The following is a 22,766-nucleotide window of genomic DNA, read 5'->3' on the forward strand; positions in this document are numbered from 1 at the left end:
AATGTCATAAAATCTATAATTACAAGTATCTATTGAACCGAAATTTTTCAACAACAAACAGAGCCTTAAACTTTAATAGTATATCATACGTATAAAAAGACAACTTCCACATATTGCAGGGTATTTAGATATATTCACAAGACAGACAATTTTTCAGTTATCAAAAATGAAATTATAGTTGGGCATGGTGTTATACACCTGTAATCCCAGTAACCCAGGAGGCTGAGGCAGAAGGATCACAAGTTTGAGGCCAGTCTGGGCAATTTAGTGAGACCCTGTCTCAAAATAAAAATTTAAAGGTCTGGGGATATAACTCAGTAGTAAAGAAGTGCCCCTGGGTTCAATTCCAAGTACTTCCAGGGGAGAAAAATGACAATAATATAAATAATATACACAGTAGAGGGGAACAACATGCTGAATTGAAAAGAGCCTTTGCTTTTGCTTCGGAGAAGAAAGATTTGGATTCTATCTCCAGTTTTCTCTGGCAGTTACTAGTTACATGGCCCTTACCTAATATATTTCATCTAATAGACTCATTTTCTACTCTATAGAATGTGGATTAACAATTCCACCTTTCAATGTTGTTATAAAATCTAAATAATACATTGTACATAAAATTCTCCACAGAGTTCTCATAAATGACACTCTGTAAAACAAAAAGTGGACAAATTATTCTTAGAAAAAAGAGTGTTATGTTGAGTGAAGAATCAGAGTACAGAAATAGTATATACAACTATTTAAGATACAAAGGTTAAGTTGAAAATGAGAAGAGTTGAGTATTGGATTTGGGGTTATGAGTAATTTTCCCACCAACAGATTATATCTTTTTTACTCTCAACTATAAAAACCAGTCACAGTAGCCTAGGCAAATATTTTTCACTGTGATTTTAAGGCCAAAATAAGGATGCTCACCTATGTGGATTTTTACAACCATAGGAGGAGAAAGGTAATCATAAAAAAAAGCAATTATTTATTGGTCTGAGCTGGAAGTTATTCAAGAAAATTGTATCTTCCCAGTACCAAAATACTTACATTTTGGACTCTTGAGTAAATTATTTTTAATGATTATACACACACACACACACACACACACACACACACACATACACACTTACACTAAACTATACATATAAAGATGAACTTACTAATATGCACAAATAGTAATATTTTTAATAATGTACATTTATAATACTTCCTTGATAAAAAAAGTCAAATAATATAGGAATAGAGTGACAAAAAGAAATTTTCCAGTACCAGCATTTCTACCTTTTTTTACCCCTAAACAGTAACTACTACCAAAAGCTTGGAATTAAGTCTCCCAGATTTTGTTCTTTGCTTATAAACCTAAGTACAATTTTTACATATTTTATTTCATTTGAAAATCTGCTTCAAAACAAAAAAAGCTGCAGTCATATTTTGGAGAGCAGCAGATCTTTTTTTCCCCAGGTTACATAATGAATAATCTTAAATATAACAAGTGAATCCTAAAAGCTGAATATTCTGGCAGCAGGAAAGAACAAAGTCCATTTTTTTTTAACCAAAGTTCTCTTTACATTTATATTTGTGAGGCTAATAACTTTTTTACTTAAATTAAATCATGTGTCTTAATTAGATTAGTGAGAAACAGCCCTGAAATATGTTTGTAAATGGGAAAACCCTATACAGATATCAAAATTTGAGCCATGTGATATGCAAATATTTATGGAAAGGCAATGTCATTACTTTCTTCTATAGAATTTGAAGGTAGAATATTGTTACTGAAACAATGGAAATAGAAAAGCAAACAATGCCTTTAAGTCAGTATATTTGTTAATTTTATTCTTTGTGCCCACAAAAATACACATTAATTTTTTTCTCCATCTCATGCATGCAACTCTTTCAAGGAAATGCTTAAAATAAATGCCATCATCACTTTCTGTTAGAACCTGGCCATATTTTAGTATCAATAAATAACTACTGAATGAATAGAAGCAATCTCTTATATACCTTATTATATAAGCTCAAATTTTGTGACACCTATATTACAAGAAAAGAGAGAGAATAATTTCAAGATTATTTGTATTTCATGTTTTGAAATTTGTAAAATAATGATAACTAAACCTGACTTTTTCAGAAGATGAACTAAGAGGAAGAATGTGAAATATCATTAGAAATTTGTTGTGAAATCCCTTTAAAAATATGACTGTGCCATCGAAACTTAATTAAGGTTTTAAAGAAAGTTAATATGGATGAAATTTTATGGTATTTGATAGAAAAAAAGAGGGAAAAAAAGTAAAGAAGAAGTAACGCAAACCACTGGGTTCTTGAAGAAGACATGTAATAGACTCCCAAAGGCACTGTTTGGTTTTGGGACCTCCCAGAGGAATGATGCAGACAGATGCAGAAAGTGGGCCAATGGAATAGAAGATGGATTTACAGAACTAGAATTAAGATGGTAAAGCAAAACTTTGGGCTCCTGAGAACAAATTATTCTGAAGAGCAGAATGAAAATTTAAAAAAAAATTAAAAAGAGAGACATGATAAACCAGTAGGTGTCTTTTGTGGGATGTTAACTGTGCATAAGAGTAAAGCAGGCTTTGGTGTTTGGAAAGGAATGGGAGGTGTGCAGGTGGATGAGATATTAGAATAGAAACTCTAGTGGGAAAACATTGTCCAGCTGAGCTCTTAAGGCTTTTGGCTTTGTGTGCAGAGGTACAGAGTAAGAGTGCCGATGTTTGCTTTTGTGTTTGTTTGTTAATTGAGTAAACGTGTGTGTCTATACACACAAATATGTATTTTCTCTAAGAGAGAATTTGAAGGTAGAATATTGAATTTGAAGGTAGAATATAGCTACTCTATAATCCTAGTGAGTTCACCATATATAAAGATAAATAAATATAACAAGTGTGTATACTTTTTGAATGGAAAAAAAGCATAACAAATGGTAAATCTGTAATTAAAAACTTATTATCACCTCAGGCCAAATTATTTGAAAGCCACAGAGATACACCCAAGAAATTATATTATGAAATAAGAAGTAATATTAACAAGTAGCGCGGTTTCTGTAGTGTGCAGTTACATCTAGGAATCATTAACATAAAAAGAGAAATTTATTTTTTATACAAAAATCATTCTGACCCTAACATGGCTCTACGTATTCATGAAAATAACTCATACAATTTGAAATAGTAGAAGAGTTGTAGGATAAGTGAATATGACAATCTCTGACATGTGCAGGGTGTCAACATTATTAGTCCCTAAATGAACTAATTATTGCCAATAGGGGTCAGAATTTGAAAATAAGTCTCCCAGCAATTTAGGCAATAAGGAAAATAGATTAGTTAAATACTATTGTTTTAGTATCAGATCTTTTCACATAAGAAACATATAAATCATCAAATGAGAAAAATTCCCTAATTTTATGAATTCTGATTACTCATTTCAGAGATTTACATTAGCTATGAAATTTTAAAAAGAATTCTAAGGATTCCCCAATATTTTTGTTTTACAAGAAAGGACCTTACAAATATATTTGCACATGCAAATATTTTTTCAATAAATTCGAAGAATTACTGCATGTATTCTTTTATAAGGAATGGCAAATATTATAAAAAACAAATTTACATCTATAATATATTAAAACTCATGGAAATTCTACTGGAGGTACTATTCTTGATTCCAGCCCACCATAAAGTACTAGTATATAAACAGCAAACAAGTACCCACTTACATAAACACAATCTGAATTTCTTTAGCAAATAATCTGAGTATATAGATATACATTTGGCCACTCATATAATGCATAACAGATTTTGCTTGCCTGTTAATCCTGTCCCTGATCAGGGGCTCTTAATCATTGCTTTTATTTTCCTTTTCTGAAACCTGATGATTTATATTTTAGAGATGAGCTTAGTTGTTTATTTAAATCACTAAGACAAACAAAATAAGATTAACCTCTGAAATAACCATACAAATATTCTATAAATAGCTATTTAAGACCAGAAGATACTTTCTTGGGAAATTTTCCTTAAGGATCATATACTTACGAGCATATGAAACAAGTATTGGGGAAATAGAATAAATGAGAGTGAATATACATTTCATTATGGTGAAAATATTAAAATTACCCAAAATATAACTAGTAGAGAATATTATTATGACAAAACAAAACAAGAGAGATGATTTAATGATAAGTGATCTGATACAGATTTAGCCATATAGTTTGCTATTCAGGTGGTTTTATATATTTAAAGAAACATAGCATTATTAATTCCTAAATATCTATGCCAACAGCCAAAGTATTACTTGCAAAGACAAGCACAGACTGTCAACTTCCAGCCTGCCTGCAGCAAGCAAAAAAAAGAGAAAACCAGAAATCAAATCAGACTACGAAAAATGACAAGTCTTCATTTTCAAAATTCCCACTATATTTGCCAGTGTCTTTCCTACTTTAAAAATTATCACCAGATAAATGGCTACAGTCCACATGGAGTCAACAACAACAACAAAATGTGTACACCTCTTTGGATACAGCAGACAAGATACAAAGCAAAATAGAGAATAAAGCAGAATACTGTCTTCTTTCTCACAAAACCTTAACATCTCACACCGCACATCAATTACTCACAACATATTCATATATTATGTCTTAAAAGGGAAAGAGGGAGAATCATGAGAAAAAAAGGCACATTACCAAACTGCTTCTGTTGTCCTTAGTGAACTTGTTGACCTGGATCTTGGCTTCATAATAATGCTCATTTTGGGGAAGGAAAAAGAAAAAAAAATATCTTTTCAAATATTCTAATTAATACATTTCAGCTGTCTTTCTTCAAAGATGATTTTAAATATAATCCATTTCCAAGAGAGGCTGCTTGAAGCAATTCACTTTTCTGGGAATCCACCTCTTGCCCTCAGTCCAGCTCATCCGGGAGGTTCTCAGCAGCAGGAGTGCGTTCCTCTTTCATACTGAATTTACTCCAGTACTAGGCTGTTCAGAAGTGACAGTTTCTTCTCTGTCTTGTATTGCCAAGAGAGGAACTGAATTTTGAATCTATTCTTCATCTGGGTCACAGGGGAAACCAGCATAGTGAAAGTGTCACTTGATCTCTTTTTAGCAATTCCATAATAACAGGTTAAAGGTTTCCAGCACTGAAACTACCCAGGTAGAGGGGAAAGGAAAAGAAAATGACGGGGAGGACTGGAACACGGAGAGCTGTCAGAGAAGTTTCATTTCAGGGCAAGCACAGGAAAGCAGTCTTCTAGGTGGAGCAAAGAAATTAGGGAAGGAACAAAGCTCTCCAGTGTGGATTGGGTGGGCTGGTTTACCTGCCAACGTAATCTCCAGTGTGTCCCCTGTTAAAGAATCTGACTCCAAGCCTTTGTGAATGAGAACTATCACTCAATCTGTCCGGGGGGAGAAACTATTCCTCAAGGGCCAAATGACGTCTGTAAGAAGGCAGTTCAAAACATCGCAGGGAAGTGAGAAAGGAAAAAAAAAAAAAAAAAAAGCAGCGCTCAGTCTGGCCTGGTCAATTGCTGAAACTTACAAAGAAAGGGGCGGACCAGCTCCAGTCCAGAACTATAAACCAGCCAAGCAGACAGGAGACCTCTCAAAACTTGTAAAACTGTTTCCTCCTCTAGAAAATGAGTTGTCTGTGTTATATGGGTAAAATCCATGAGCACCTTTATGAGGAACACACCCCTTTCCATTGAGTTTTTTATTCATTAAAAAAAAAAAAGAAGATATTTTCTCAAAGTACCAAATTGAAACACTGAAAACTAAAATTCTCATCAAGAGCAAAGTTGAGAGGACTTGAGGACTTGGCAGTTCATTTTAATCAAATTTTAATAAAATGCTTCAAATTTGGGGGTTGGTTGTAGAGATAAAAACTGATTCTTTTTAAAATATTTTTATTTTTTTAAGTCATAGTTGGTCACAATACCTTTATTTTTTATTTATTTTTATGTGGTGCTGAGGATTGAACCCAGGGCCTCACATGTGCTAGGTGCACGCTGTACTGCTGAGCCACAAACCCAGCCCTGAAAACTGATTCTTAAAAATTCAGCTAAGTGTAATAGGCATCCTTCCATCAGGAGGTGCTGAAATGTTCAAGCGGGAAAAATCCAAATGTGTTCTTGCTGGACAAGTGGCTGCACGTACTGAGACTGTTCCCTTTCACAATGTTTTTTAAACCTTATTTCTTTAAATGATGCAAATTTCATTGATTTGTATACACAAAGACTCTAAGTTTGCTAATTCTGAACAGCTCTTCAGTAAACAATGAAGCTTTACATCATGTTAGCATCTCATTTTCCAGACCAATACCTGCCCCCACATCCTACATCTGAAATAAAAGCGGTTCTATTAGAGTACATATAATCTAAGTTGATTCCAATCCCTCCTAACAAGAAATATTTGGCTATCCTGTCTGCCCCTCTGACATTTGTACAAAGCATAGATATTCCTCTGTGTGTGCCAACTTCAATTATTTTGAATGTGAATTATCAACTGAAAAATAATTTAAGCATTCTGATTCTGTCAATGACATTAGTTAGTGTGTTGGTTCTCTAGTCTGATGTGAACTTGGTATTTATTTAGCATTTGCAGACAGGATGTTGGACTGTAGTGGTGACACACCCAAACAACTTGGAAAATTAATGTAGTAAGGCATCCGCCAGAGGCTCCAGCTGCTTATTAAAACAAACCCTCTACTTTTCCCCTGGTCACACTTCAAGGTGCATTTGTGATTTAGTCTTCTTTTGAGTTTCAGGCTTCTCGAGGTAAATGCCAATAAATTGATTCCCACATAGTTATCTCTTTAAGTTTTTCTGTTTTCCTATGATTGCCCAAGGACATTCGCACCTTCTTAGTTCTGACCCACATTTAGAATCTTGCTGTCTCTTTAAGGAAGTTTAATTTATCACATATTTTTTACAAATTCCAAAGAAGGTTTCGGAGGTATTCATTCGGGAGAGGAGAACGTAAGAGAGATTTGACTTTTTTCTCCTTAGAATTTTAATGTGGTAAAAGAAAGAAAATGTGCAAGCACATAAAACAAAGCAACTTCTTTTTATCTGTGACACTGTTCTCTCCCACGGAAGGTTTGCCAGCTGTCTTTTGTTGCCTTATCAGAAGGAAAATGACAATGATCACAGAGTACCATGTCTGAATGTCATGTTAAGCTCTCCAGAAATAATTGGCCCTGTGTTCCCCGGTCTCCCCCCACCCACCCAGGCACTCTGTCCCAGTGAGATTACTTGCTAATGGCCACTCCCTTCTTTGTCACTCACACTGGAGGGCCTGGTGCAGCTCTATGAACCATCATTCTTCACTAACTTGCTCAAAGCTCCCAGCAGTCCCAGAGTCCTCTGAAAACCCTAACACACTTATTGGGCATCTCCTGAGTAACAGTCCCACAATGAATAATAGATCCTCCCCATCCCCAAAGAAAACAAATTCAAGTGGTGAATCAGACAACATATACAAGGAACCAGAATACACACAGTATTGGGATTGGTACATCAGGATGGCTATCAAAGAGAAAGAGTGAATGTAGCATCATGAGGCTGTTGAGATTTCAACTTTTCACTTTGCTTCCACCCCTAATCTTTTAAGGCAGTGACAGGTTAAAACAACAACAACAACAACAACTAATCGTACTTATTCAATATTACTGTATGGTGTCCATTGTAAGGCGAGCATTCACAGGATCATTTCTAAAATACTGGTTTTGAATGTGGATGTCCTGTAGCTTTCTTTCTGAAAAGCTTCTCGGAATGGAGAAGACATGACACTACCCGCCATAGGCCTGCAATGTTGTCCAGGTGGAGGAGGATGTCAGAACCTGGGGAAACCAGGCTTTAAGAAGCATCCCTCTTTGTTAGTAAGGCTTTGGAAAATGTGCCCATGATCAAAACTCCCATTATTTCCCAGAATGCCCTGAATATACTTAATTATATAAAGTGTAGGCTGCTTTCTGTTTCTCTGTTGTCTGCTGTCATCATATTTTGTTGATCTATACCACAAATGTGTGAGCTTACTGGGTCATTCATCCATCCATCTATCTATCTATCTATCTATCTATCTATCTATCTATCTATCTATCTATCTATCTATATATTGCTGAGTAAAGCTACCACATGATATGATGTTTCTTAAACTTCAATCATTTGGACATCACCTACTTTTGCCATTCCTTGATATTTTTCTTCATTACTTGCTTTTTAAAACACTTAAAACTAAATTTAAAAAGTAACTTTATATTTACTGTGTATGAGTTTAATATACTGATTGTATTTTTTTTTACAAAATACAAATATATTTTTAAAGTATCAGTTGTTCAAATATCACCCGAAACCTCTCTCATACAACTACTCATGCCCCAAATTCAAGTGGCAACTGTCACATGGAAAACATCCACTACACCCAGGTAGATGTGCATTGTGAAGTGTGATTTACCTTTCTCTTACCATTCTATGAGGAGCATAACCTGTGGAATCATTGGGATTTATCAAGAACCATGAATTAAATATGAAAGCTGAAATCATCTGAATGAGGTATTACTATATAATCCAGGTTTCCTCAGGTACTATCACTTTGAAACATTCCTCTACTCTCAATCTTCTGTCCTCTAAGTAAACTCCTATTTTCAAGATTATAACAGGCATTCTATACTTTCCTGATCTGCCCTGAATAGATTTCATAGAACCATATTATAAAATAGCTACATATCCAGGCCTGCAAAATGCACTTGAATTTAAAGTTGCAGATTTGTTAAATTAGCTTTTTAGAAAAATGATCACAGAGGTACAATTTTACAGTTTCCTGTTATTCTACAGTACACACTAACATGAATGATAACAAGTCACTTTGAACTCTTGTAGCATTTCCTCCTTATTGAGAAGAGTTGTGGTATTTTCCTTATGTGGAGTAGAGTTTCCTGGCCATCACTTTGAATGATTTTCCCATTGGCAAGAACCTTCTAAATGACTAAATTCCTATGAAGTCCCTTAGCATTTCTTATCTCTTTCACAAAATTTCAGGTCAGTATAATAATCCGTAATATTTATTAGTATGGCATATTACACACATGCACATGTATGTATGTATAGTATGCCATAGTACGTACTTTTAGGTTTCAGGTTGTATACATTCATCCCAACATCCCTGCAAGATAAATGTACTAACACTAATTTCACAGATAAGCAGAGTCAGTAATTATTTATTCAAAATATTTGTACCTAGTTATTATATATCACCCCAAATTTTGCTCTTCAAGATAGATGTGAGTGTGAGTGTGAGTGTGAGTATGTGTGAGTATGTGTGTGTGTGTGTGCGTGTGTGTGTGTGTGTGTGTGTGTGTGAGAAAGAGAGAGAGAGAGAGAGAGAGAGAGAGAGAGAGAGAGAGAGAGAGAGAGAACGGGATAGAGGGTGATATAAAAAAAAGTTCTATCAATTTCTTGAAATGTTTTTAATACCATCCATCCTCTTCAGTTGGACAGTGGCAATGAGTGAATACCTATTAAAAGTGGTACATGTACATAAATGATATAGGTAACAGCTACAATTTTTAGATTTTCAAGATGAAATTAACAATGTCACTATATTTCTTTATTATTTTTAGGCATAAACACCATGTTAAGCATGTTTGTGACAATATTGTGAGTCTGTTAGCCATTAAATGATATGAGGTCTTTAACCAAACTCACAGCATGAGTAAAAGTGGCTTTCTGTTACTTGTAGAACAGATTGCATTTTGACTGTCTTTTATAGTAATACTGAGTAATAAATGATCATTTCAAAATTTAACCATAGGTGAGAACTGACAACGTATGGATTTCAATATTTGTCAACAAATTTCATTGTCTATTAAAAGATACAGAAAGCTAGTTATATAGAATTAGAACCATTTCTGTTTGGGACCAATAAAGATGACATAAAATACATTATGTGATTGCCTTTCACAACTGTGTACTTATTCAATGTTGTATTTCAAGAAAAAAGAAGGAATGAATTAAATGAATTTAAAATGTTTTAAGTGCTGCTGAGTTTTCTTTGCATTATGCTTCCCTTTTTCTTCTTTTATTCTTCATGTTCTTCTTTATCATAAATTTAAATGCATATATATAACATTATATATATATATCATAAAACATACATTTTAACCCTTTCTAAATGTACTGTTCAGGGGCATTATATACCTTCACACCTTCTGCCATCATTGAACTGTCCATCTCCAGAACTTCCCTAACTGAAACCTTGGACCTATTGGATAGCTACTCCCTATTCTCCTTTATTCCCAGCCTCTGAAAACCATAATTCTTTCATTATTACTTTATATTTCTATGAATTTGACTACTCTAGATGCCTCCCATAAGTGGACCTATAAATATTAAGTATGGATTTAGAATATCATAGGCACTCTTGGGCTAGCACTTCGTGCACATTCATATTCATTCTCTCTCTCTCTCTCTCTCTCTCTCTCTCTCTCTCTCTCTCTCTCTCTCAGCAGGGATTGAACCCAGTGGTGCTAAATCACTGAGTACATACCCAACACTTTTTATTTTTTATTTTGGGAAGGGATCTCATTCAGCTGCTGAGGACCTCATTAAGTTGCTAAAGCTGGCCTAGGAGATTGTGATCCTCCTGCCTCAGCCTCCTGAGCATCTGAGCATCACAGTCATGCATCACTACTTGACTTTGAAGAACAAAAATTATCTTTGCATTGATCAACATTCTGGTATTTTTATAAAAATCATCCTTTGAGGTTTTCTAGTTTTTTTAAATGCATACAAATGTTATCAGTGCATAGCCAATCATATTATTGATCATATTAAAACTTAAGTTTCTATTTCAAATTCATAATAGACCCCCATGTTTAATCAAGTAGCTCCTAACTCTAGATACCTATGTCAGAAGACAAATAAAAATTAACTTATACTAACATAGTAATCAGAGTAATTTTTAAAAGATTTTTTCAAAAGAAATAAGACCACTAGACAGATCATACTACCAAATGAAATGCTTGTTTATGAGATATATTGATGTTTTCATTAAAATAGGATTTGAAAAATAACATGACAGAAATGCACAAGAAAAAATCTCAATAATTATTTAACCCCTGATATAACAAGTAATGAAGAAATTTGTATTTTAGAAAGAAGTTTTCATCAGGGCCACGAAATTTACATTCATACAATAACAATTTCTCCTGCACATGTTAAAACTAATGGTAAAATAACACAGGCAACTCAGGCAATTTCTCCTTAATGACATAATACTAATAAGTTTTCTTTGATAAAACAGATCTGTTTTGGGGGACAATACCTAATCATCTGGAAAGGTGTGTAAGATGCAGATAAGAAGTAGCTTTGAGAATGAGACTGTGTGCATGCAAATCTGAACTCCACTAAGCACTAGTTTGATCTCAAATGAGTTAACCTTCTCTAAATCTCAGTTTCCTCAGCTATAAAGCAGAGATAAAATAAGATTTTATGAGTATTAAAAAACACATAAAACCTTAACAAAGTATCTGGCACATAAATAAGAGCTCAATAAAAAACAATACCTGCTATTTAAAGTAAGTTTTAAAAGCGAAATCAAAGAACTATGGGAGAGAACAACAATAAAACTTGAAAGCATATGTTACTTTTTGGTACTAATACTATATTAGAGTTTGATTTAAAATAATTGCTGTATGTTTTTGTCTTGGCTTAGATTCTATCTTCTGTGATTCCCTTTATATAATAGATTATATATAGTTTTCTTGCCTCCCTTCTTACACATCTAAAGTTCATTCTTACACACTAAAGTTCTAAATTGTCTTAAGATATCTTTCAAAGACACAAACCTTAAATTGCTAAATTAATTGATTGATTAAAATTCTTGAATATTCCTTATAGTATCAAGTACAGTCTTATTTGTGGATTAAATAAAAACTTACATCTCTCATTCAATCTTTCATTTAGCCTTGTTCTTGATAATTGGAGTTCCCTCCCCTATAATGACAGCCATACAAGCTTACATGGCTTGTCCCAAATCCACTCAAGCTATTTCCATCTGAGAATTCCTTCACCTTTTTCTCCCTTTTTTGATGAGTATGCATCTTACTCTGCCTGAAAGATCTAACATAAGCAGCATTAAAATCCAACTAACTCCAAGACAAACTAAGAAGATCATTTTCCTTGGGTTGATTAGTTCTGTGAACAATTTGGGTTAATTTGCTTTATTATCATTAATTTACTTGGTGTAATGTATTTGTAGTTTATGGTTGCACAGAGGAAATCATAGGGGCATTAAAATCTCAGCCACTGTTCAGCCACTGATTTTGACTGTGAGACCTTCAAAAACACTTCATCCCTTTCAGGTTCAGTACCCTTTTCTATAAAATGAGGACATTACACCCTCTTATCATCCTTCCAGGGTTCCTCTGGGATTAAATAAGAAAGCATGGTGCCCAGCCCACAATCCCACACTCTATCATTTTTGGATCTTTGCATATGTTTCTCTGGCAAGGTTATTCTTCTTCCTTTTACTTCTCTTTTCCAGGAATTAATTCAGGTGTCTACTCCCCTAGACATGTTTTAGGTGCTTGGCCATGCAAACCTTTAAATACTAGTGCTACCTCCTCTGAAAGTCCTTAGCAGCATCATTATCATGATCCTTTCTACATCTGGCCAACTAACCACTAACTGGAAACTCCAAGGATGAAAGAAGTGTTTTACCAACCTCGTATTCTTAGGATCTGGCCCCAGTAGACATTTGAACCTCTGTAATGCTGTGAGTTCCTTGAAAACATGGAATGGGGCCTATTCATCTTAGTATTGAGAGTACCTAACACAATATCTGGCTCACAGGTTGTTTGCTTAACAACAGAAAAAATCCTTGGTCAACAGTGGCAGATAAGCCTTTTATAGATTTTCTTCCTGTGCCCTTTTGCGGCATTTTCCTCACAGCTGGAATTAGATTTCAAAAATTGAGTCTTGCTTTTTTTTTTGTCTTTCTTTTCATAAACTTCTATCCCTGAACATTACTTTAGCCACGTTCTTTGACAAAACAGATTTCCTATAATCTCAATCTATCTCTCTCTCTCTCTCTCCTCTCTCTCTCTCAGAATATATATATATATATATATATATATATATATATATATATATATATATAAATGCTCTCAAAGACACAGGAACTGGGGAAAAGAAATGCACTGGGAGAAATCTTATGCAGGCATTGAGCAGACCCAGCATCATTGTTAAGAAGGGAAAATTCTTTCATAAGTATATAAGAGAAAAAAAATCAGCCTTCATCTGGAGAAGTTATTATGCAATGTGATCTTTAACCCAGATACAACATTTGAATTCTAATAGGGAACTTTTGAAAGCTCAATTCAAAGGAAAATGACTTTTCCAAGAAAAGTTTCCCCATATCTTGCTTGTGGAATGTTGAAAAATCTCCCTGTCAGGTACCTATGGACTTATGAATGGCTCTTTTCTGGATGGGAAGCCTACATGTGGCCAATGCTCTCTGAATCTATTAAAAGCCACTAAACATTTTTATTTTTACATCAACCACACAAAGACATTGTACACACATTTATTACATAAGGGTGCTTCCCCACAGAGGTGAATGGAAGGAGACAGGTCAGAACTTAGGTCTGCTGGCTCCAGAGGAGGTCATCTGAAGATGTTAGAATTCTCACTGCCCTGTGCTCTCCAGGCACTGGGTAAGATGCTCTGTACTCTCATTTAACATTTAAAACATGCCCATGAGCTAGTAATATTATTTCTTCCACCAAGAGGTCAAGGAACCTGAGGTCTAGAGGAGGTTGGACAGCATGCTCCAGGTCTTCAATTGACATTCAAACTCTGTTTACATCTCAAAGCTAAACATCCCCCAGGGAAACCAGGGCCTCAAGAATCAAACAAATAGCATTGCATGTAGCATCTCAACCAAAGACTATCTTTATAAAACTTGAAATTCCTACCAAAGGTAGTTCATAATTATCAAACAGATACAGAAAATAGTACACCATCTGGAAATTTTAAATACTAAATTGCAATTCAGCAAGTATTAGATAAAAATGGTAGGAAAAATAAACTTTTTACTTCTTGTCTTATTTGTTAGGATGACGTGACACTTAAGTAATTAAAAATAATAATCATTTTTTCATTCTAGGAATTAAGACTTTCAAATATTTCAAGTGGTTTCATAGGGGACAGCAAATGTATATGTAAATGTCATATTCAAGAATAAATTTTGAGAAAATCTATTTGCATTTTATTATGGTGATTTTTCTCTCAAAATGACTAAAATTTTCCTTTCTTTTTCTAAAATAATTTCTATGTGTATATCATATGTGTACTTAATTTTTATTTATTTTTTTATAGAATGAATTAACAAATAGAAAAGCCAAGTTGGATACTATTTAACCTGACCTTGTATATCCGTCTGTACTCTTCTGAAGAGAAAATTAGGCTGTTCATTCCAGGCACGCAGTGAACTCTAAAAAATAGTCACAAACAACACAGAACTCTGATTTTCAGAGAAACTATTCTAGTGTGTTCTAGTACATTCCCTGTGTGTTTTTATAGAGACTGCATTGTCTGATACTTTTACCAAAAAAAAAAAAAAATGAGTCTTAAATATGTCATTTGGCAGAAGCTGCTCTATGGAAAGTTGAAGGCAAATGAGTTGGAAGAGATAATGCCAGAATATTCTATTTTCAGGGCAGAATGTTATTCCATATGGAGGGACAATATGAGAAAACTCTCCTACCTTATTCATGAAATTTCAGCCTTTATTCAGCTGATAGTTCTGCAGTGAGTAGGATGCCTCAATATCCAAGTCTGATTGACTTAAGAGTCTCTTTACAGTAACTACAAATTATCATTAAAGTGCAGTGATTTGGGATGTGGTACAGTACCAGGGATGAAACTCAAGAGTGCTTCACCATTAAGCTATATCCCCATTGTTTTTTATTTCTTATTTTGACATAGGGTCTCACTAAATTGCCCAGGTTGGTCTTGAACTTGGGATCCTCCTTCTCAGCCCCCAGAAAGACAGGGATGATAGGTGTGCACCACCATGCCCAGCCAAACTACAGTGATTTTAAAAAGCAACACACACACACACACACACCCCATAAACTGTTTTCAAAATAGTAACCTTGTGAGTAGTAACTAAGGTAGGACTGTTTTGACACCTTTATTTGCTTATGTTACAAACTGGATCTGAAATGTCCCCCAATAACTTATGTGTGAAGCCTGGGTCCCCTATAGCACATGCTCAGAGTAGGGGGTTTTGGGAAACGTTTGTATCCGTGAAGGCTCTAACTTCATCAATGGACTAATCCATTTACAAATTTATGGCTGAATAGATGATTGGGAGGTGGTGGAAACTATAGGAGGTTGGAGGTAATTGAGGGAGTTGGCCTTTGTAGGTATGCCCTGAGGGACAAGGTGAGAAGCTTTCCTCTGCCACACCTGCCATGATGATCTGCCTCAAGAAAGTCCTAGAAATAGAGCCAAGTGATTATGGACTGAAACCTCTGAAACTATGAGCCAAAATAAACCTTTCATCCTTATAGTTAATTTTTCTCAGGCATTTTGTTATGGTGAGGAAAAGCTGACTAATATAGTCTCACCATATATTATATCCAACATATTAATATGGATCTGTATTCCATATTATAAATTATTATTTTTGCTATAAAAATCTGGAAAAGGTCTTTATTACTTTGCTTTTAAAATTACATGCCTACTCTTAATCTTTTTAAACTAATAACTGGCTCTTTTTTCCTTTGTAATCATCTGGCATACTTGAGAATACTTGCATAATGAAAAAAAAATTAACCCACAAGTTTTTATTCAAATATAGTAAATTTTTTATGAATACTCATCTGACAATTATTGAAAATGACATAATGTTATGCTTAGAACACTTAATTAAACTTTTTTCTTTATTTTTGCAGTTTTTTTTTTTTTTTGTATTTTGGAGGCCATAACTTCACTCTTCAGTTTTCAAACATTCTGATTGACCACACAAAGCTCTTGGCTCCAGGTACTGAGGACCATAGTTTGTGCCATGGACAACAGAGCCATGGAGATGGGACTAGTGAGGAATGGGAACTCTGGTAAGAAGTGACTCATGCGAAGGAGACATATTTAATATTTCCAGATAGTGTGTTATTTCCTGTACCACTTTGATAATTATGAGCTACCTTTGATAATGAGGTGAAGTAAGGCATCAAGTATTCACTGTGCAGGGGCTGACTCATGATCCACCTCATAATTGATATACAGAGGATAAAAACAAAGCTTATATTGTGGTTGCCACTTTTGGAGACCTAAAAGTGCTATTTTTCTTAAGGTTGTCTTTTTATTTTCATAATTGAAATCATGAGATTGCAAAAATAAAAATATCAAGGGTCCAGGATTGGGGAATTGAATAGCCAAATAACATATGATTTTTAATGTTTTGTTAAATTACTCTTAAAAATACTTGACTATTAATTCATCAACCAAAATAGACAGAATCTGAGAAAGCATGAAGTTGCTGCTGGCCCCAAAGGCCAAGACAGCAAGAAGGTCATTTTTTTTTTTAATCTCAGTCCAGGGATATAGTTTTGAACTGGGGTTATATTCCTATTCTAAGTAGAGAATCTGGAAACATACAAAGAGGATTTGAGGCCAAAGTAAGTCATATAGACCAGAATGTAAAACTCTGACTCCAATTCTGTTTCGTTGCTCAGTGGATATGGTCAGTGTTTTTTTCTCTGAAATGGACTTTGCTTTCTAAAGTAAATGGAATACATTGTTTTGCAAAATGGCACAGGATATTCAGTGAAGCCTTATTGACCAAATTTATTTTCTTTATTGTTATTATTATTATTGTAATTATTGTAATATTATAGAAATAGAAAGAATATGGATTTAATAATCAGAGGAGCTTTTGCCCTATTGTAAGTGGGCTGTGTGCCTGCATAGGTAGACAGTGAGGCCAAATCTCAATGCTTGAGTGACTCCCCTTACCACCGAGGGCAAAATAATGGCTGCAGGTTCATTGCATATTCCATTGGAGGATGGTGACTCACCATTTCATGCTAAGCTCTGAAACAGCATGGAAAGGCCACCACCATGCTCACCTATCCAGAAAATTAAACCTGTATGCAGCCTGCCTCCAACTCCTTAGAGATCATTTCTGAAAATCCAGGTCTTCAACTATTGCTCCCCATGACTAGAAACTAAAGCAATGGATAGGAATGTTGTAGTTCACCCCGAGGAACTCGCAGCAGTCTTTGGATGATGTAATATTAATCTTGAGAATCTAAGGTCAAATTTTAGTACCAAGCATGAAGAAAGACTAAGAGGAAGCTGTTTCGGGGGGAGGGGCAGTCAGTCTTAGAACCACTTGAAGGAATGAAAAATACAATCCATTTTGTGTGAGGGAGCATTTTAGCAGGTCCCCTGCATACGTCCATGTGAGCTGTACAGTGCCCAGCTTCAGGGGCTGCCATTTACACAAAACATAATGAAAACTGTGCTTTTCAAACTGTACAAAATTATGGGCTTATCTTTCTGTGTCCCAAATGGTGAGACAATTTGACTTTATTTTCCATCTTAGATGTCCAAAGGCTCTAGTTGAATCACTGAGGATAACACCTGGGCTATGCAGAGAAAATGGTATCAGAAAGTGCTTAGGAGCACTGAAGAATTATATTACCAAGGTCTGATTACTTACGTCTCTCTGCCTCAGTCTCTAGAGTTATAAAATGGGTGAATTCAGGGTGGTTGGAAGAATTAAGATAGATAATATAGTTGAAATACTTAAAATAATTCAGGACCTCTGACAGTTCACACAGTCAAGAGCTCAAGTGTTTCCATTTTGCTCAATCACTAGGATTTTAAGACAAAATGATCACCACTGTATGATTATGACTCTGACTCAAGAAAATTTATGGTCCCAGAGGAAATATTTTCTGTGAATTTTAAGACTGAGAACTAGAAACAGTTTAAATAAATGCTCTTGGAGAAAATGAAAAATTGAATTTTGTGACCATCATTAGGAGCTTAAAAGACACTTGTGTTGCCTGGATATTTTCAAATGCAGTCATCAGTGAAAGCTAATGGGAATCCAGGAATCTTCGAATATTGGAAGCACATGATAGGCATTCTAATTGTGGGCAAGAGCTACCAAATTAAAATTACTCCTGTTTATTTTATTTTATTCCTTTCTTTCAAGTGTCACTGAAAACATGACAAAGAGTTATGGAACCATTTGAAAAATTTTATTGGGAGGATCAGATATTTGCGAAAAGCCAGTTTTTAAGAAAGCTAACCAAGCAGCTTTTGACTACTGACTGATAAAATTGTCTGATGACCTTCATTTTTATTTTAATAAAAGATCAGCTGTGGCTCAGTTTTTCAACCCTAGACCAGTAACCCAGGAAAAACACTGGGGGATCCTGTGATGAATTGAAATTGTATTGGGTGTTGGCTAAATTCTTTCCCTCAGCCCAAAGCACATTGTGAAGTCAGAGGTGTGACCTTCCCTTACTCCTGTGAGGAGGCTTTTCTTCTGATGTACTCATTCTCATCCCTCCCCAAACCAGTTTCTAGGATATCCAGGTCACTCTCCAGGTGCCCCAGGTGCCTGTTGCCTCTGCTGACCAGTCATTAATTCTGGTGGGGATGAGGCAGGGGTCTCTGCCATCAGTTGTAAGCATTGGCCATAAAGCTACGGTCCATCTGAAAAGTATCTCCTTCAGATTACCTCCTCTGTGTGTCCTGTTTGTATTTTCTCATCAGAGATTTAGCCACTATCATGTCAGTGCAGGGTCTTTCAAAATCTGGGAAGATGGAAGCTCCTTTGTAGAAGGGGCTCTCCCTTCCGTGCTTCTGTCCTCTCCCCCCACCATAGCCTCTGTGTCTCAGAAGCTAGGCAGGTGCTGTGAAGGAGTAAAGCAGACTGAGAGTTAGGAAAAAAACAAAACAGTTTAGAATGATGATGGACAGGAACTCCGTTTTGTCCTCTGAATTAGGGGAATAAGGAATGGCAGGTGTGTGGGGGCTGGGACATATTGAAAATGCAAATCCTCAAAGGAGTCAACTGTTATGTAGGTTGCTCCTTCCCTCAGGAATGAGAGCCCAGCACGGCCAACTTTTCCCATTTGTAAAGGGAAATGTGAAGATATCTATGAGGTCTATTCCATTTTAAATCACAGTGTTAATTCAAAACTGTACAAAGTACTGTCTGACCAGCCAATGCTGTGAAAACCAACAAAATAAGTCTGGGGTAGAGTGTTTCTTTTAATCTCTGCTAGGACAGATTGATTTTTATTATTATAAAAATTATTTTTTTATATTTTATTACTCTTTAATAACTCATTTATATGGTGTGACTCATGCATCAGTGACCTCATATTTCATATTTCATATTTTAATAGTAAATAATAACAACTTAAAACACCAGAATTAATTTCCAATGGTAAGCATTTCAAGCCTTCAGGGAGAAAATTTTTAAATGAGGGAATGGACTATGACAAAATAGCAAGTGCTTTTTTCATCCAAGCATGAAACCAATCCCAGTAGATTTGATTTTTTAAAAATTCCTGGATTGTTACTCTTTAACTAATCATTAGCCAAAATCTCAGTGAGTAATTGAATGAGTAATTTGATTAGGTCAACTGGAGAAGGCAAGAGGAAATGAACATTTATTCAACACCTACTATCTGCTTGGTGCTTTATATATAAATAACTCTAAAAAATAGTTGTAATTATTTCTTATTTTGTAGCTGCGAACCAATGTTTAAAGAGGTCATGCTTAACTACTCTGGACCATATTCTCACATTATACAACGAATATTGATTATCAAGTATTAACTCAGGAGCTCTAACAGTTAGCAATCAGAAGCATACATTAATACATACATACATACACACACACATACACACACAGACGTTTAAAAAAACAAAGTTAAGTTACTCAGACAAGATCAGTGCCATATTATAATTCAAAGAAAATAATTCTGTGTTGATAATTGGAGCCTTTTTAACCTTAGTTGACTCATCTTATGTGACTGTTAGGCACTGTGGACAGTGTATACATAAACTGGCATCTCATACTTCCTTGTATCTGTCATAAAAACCAATATAGGGATGCATGTAATTAGATACAGACAGGTGATTTAATCCTTCAGAACTCTCTGAAGGGAGGATGGGGGTCTGATGAGGTTGGAGAGAGAGGGATCAATAAAAGACTGGAGGAAGATTAAGAGCTAGAAAAAAATCTGTCTTGATTCCAAAGAGAGTAGTAGTGGGTGGAAACTAGTTCCTACATTTCCATGACAACTTCAGAGTTAACATCCTATAAGGGAATCTACCAACATTGTGACATTTGTTTAAGCTTCCATAAGTAGGACAGTGTGTCCATCCATGCATATCAAATGTAGTTATGATATCAACTTCATCCAATATCACACAAATCTTACATGATTGAATCTACAATCTATTTTGAATACTTAGTATTACATATTTATGAAGATGGACAGCAAATACGTATTTGTGGGTCACTGTAATAAATGCAAATAAATAAAAAGGTAATACTTGCTTTAGGGAGTTCACAGTAAAAAGAGGGGATGGGTGGTAGGAGCCATAACATCACAAAAAACACCACGCTACTGTGTTTGGTTTGCTTTACAGGTTTCATATCTGAAAATAACTGGCTTAGAGATTCATGTTCTATTTGTGTCCTTTCAATGTTTCAATTCCCCACTCCTTTACTTATATTTCTTAAATTCTTTAAAAAAATGTTTTCTATAGTAGAGGGACACAATATCTTTATTTCATTTTTATGTGATACTGAGGATCAAACCCAGGCAAGCACTCTACCAATTGAGCTACAACCCCAGCCCTCTTGAACATCTTAAATACTAAAGTATTTGCATCCTTTGTCACAGGATCTACTTGAGTAGGAACTTAAACAAATACATTGCTCCCATAATTTTTGTGACATTGAAAAAGAGTTTTGACAAAAACTTACTTGGAAACTATGCATGAAAGCTGATCACAATGAGATGCATGGTTGGATTTATTTGTTCTTTGTGGAATATTGAAATATTCCCATATTATTTTAACAAATTGTCAAGTTTTCCTAAGTGCCTCATCTTTCTCTATACTGCTCCTCTCTGCCATTGGCCTTTTTTTAGTCACAGGCATGTGCACAAATAGGTAGGTCAATGAGAAACATCGAAAAAATTTTAAATGCCTACTTTTCACAATGCTTACTTCATGAACTAAAAATACTTTTGTTATTAATGTGTGGATAGGGGTTATCATGAATAGATTATATATGCTTGTAAATGAATGTGTTATTTCTGAAAGGAAAAAATATCAATTTATTTGCATGTGCCTAAGTCAGTGTTACTTTGAAATAAATATTTTTTGTTCACAGTGGACAATGTGAACCAACACTTGCAAACACATATACATACACATCCCTAAGCATATACATGGGCAGACTTGACAAATACCACTTACTAATATGAACAAATTATGGATACTGTTCATCACTCAATTAAAAAAAAAGAATTTAGAAGCCATCAAACATTCATGTATTTAAATCAGGTTGGTTGTTGGTCAGCACTATTTAAATGCCATATGTGTCAGAATTGCTTTTCAGACTTCCATTCTTTACAGCAAGTGTTCTAACTTGGGGAGGAGGAGAGGACAGATTTCCTTTAAGTATCTGAGGCCAGGAAAGGAGCTATCTGCCCGCTTTCCTCCTTCAATCCATAGGAAGGGAGAAGCCCACTGTGGACTGGGGAAGCTGGGATGGGGAAAAAGATATTTGATATGATTTTGATCTTCATTTTGCTGATCAGCAATAGGAAGGTATTTTGAGGTGATGTGGGGAGGGACAGACAAGGAGGGAGGAAAAATGAGAGAGCCCTTTAGGAAAAGTTAAAACCTTAAAATCTTCCCAGATCTAGTGTGGCATGTCGTAGAGCACTTGCCTAGCATGTGTGATGCCCTGGGTTTAATCCCCAGCACAAACAAACACATAAACAAACAAACTTTTCCAGACTCAATGACTTCGATATCTGATGAGAGGAATATAAAGAGAATGACTCAAATTCCCATATTACAAATACGTGTAACTGCAAAGCTATGGGACATTGCAATCCTTCAGACTGATGATTTAGATTTGTAATGCTAATGAACTAGGACATTTTGAAAATGACATTTTTCTTAACATGTTTGTGATCATTAAACCTGGTCCATCGAAAAGATATTATGTGGTTTCCTTTAGACTTTAGACATGGAACATATTTCTTTACATTATTGTGATATCTTAAATAGTTCATGATCATGATCTAGATCGAGTCCATGTGGCTACATTTTGGGTTTGAAATGAGGAAGAGGCAAAGACTTGTAGAAAGGATGAGGACCCTCAGCAGGTGAAAGCAGCGTAAAACCGAGTTCATTTCATCTCACTGCTGGTTTGTATAAAAACTATACTTGGGCAGAGAAGTGGGAAGGAAGTCCTCCTGACTCATGTGGAGAAGGGAAAAGCTGTTTCTAGGTGACGGTTGGAAACTACCTATTAACTTGTCCACAGACTCAGCTCTGCGTAATGACTTCTAGAATGTGACTGGTGTCAGTTCCCGTTGTGGATGGAGGACACAGTCTTCCCTGAATGATGGCCATGGAAGGGCAGGGTGCCTGGACTGTGGTACACAGATTGCCATCATCAATACCTGCTTTCTTCATCTCGGTGACAACATCTCCCACCT

At 35.3% G+C, this 22,766-nt stretch overlaps 1 protein-coding gene across 3 annotated transcripts in view; it reads right to left on the minus strand.

The window, feature by feature from the left end:
* Nucleotides 1-22,766, minus strand: part of Pde4d (phosphodiesterase 4D) — a 514,775-nt gene that overhangs the window by 249,066 nt on the left and 242,943 nt on the right. Inside the window, exon 1 of one of the 3 annotated variants that reach the window (XM_077800281.1) lies at nt 4,673-4,747. The exons of the other annotated variants lie outside the window; for them this stretch is intronic. Within the exon in view, the coding sequence (XP_077656407.1) occupies nt 4,673-4,737 (65 nt within the window). The 5' untranslated portion in view covers nt 4,738-4,747. Of the gene's footprint in view, nt 1-4,672; nt 4,748-22,766 lie in introns of those variants that run through there. 3 annotated transcript variants of the gene reach the window in all.

The sequence above is a fragment of the Urocitellus parryii genome, chromosome 1, assembly GCF_045843805.1.
Source record: "Urocitellus parryii isolate mUroPar1 chromosome 1, mUroPar1.hap1, whole genome shotgun sequence".
In the NCBI taxonomy this organism is placed as follows: domain Eukaryota; kingdom Metazoa; phylum Chordata; class Mammalia; order Rodentia; family Sciuridae; genus Urocitellus; species Urocitellus parryii.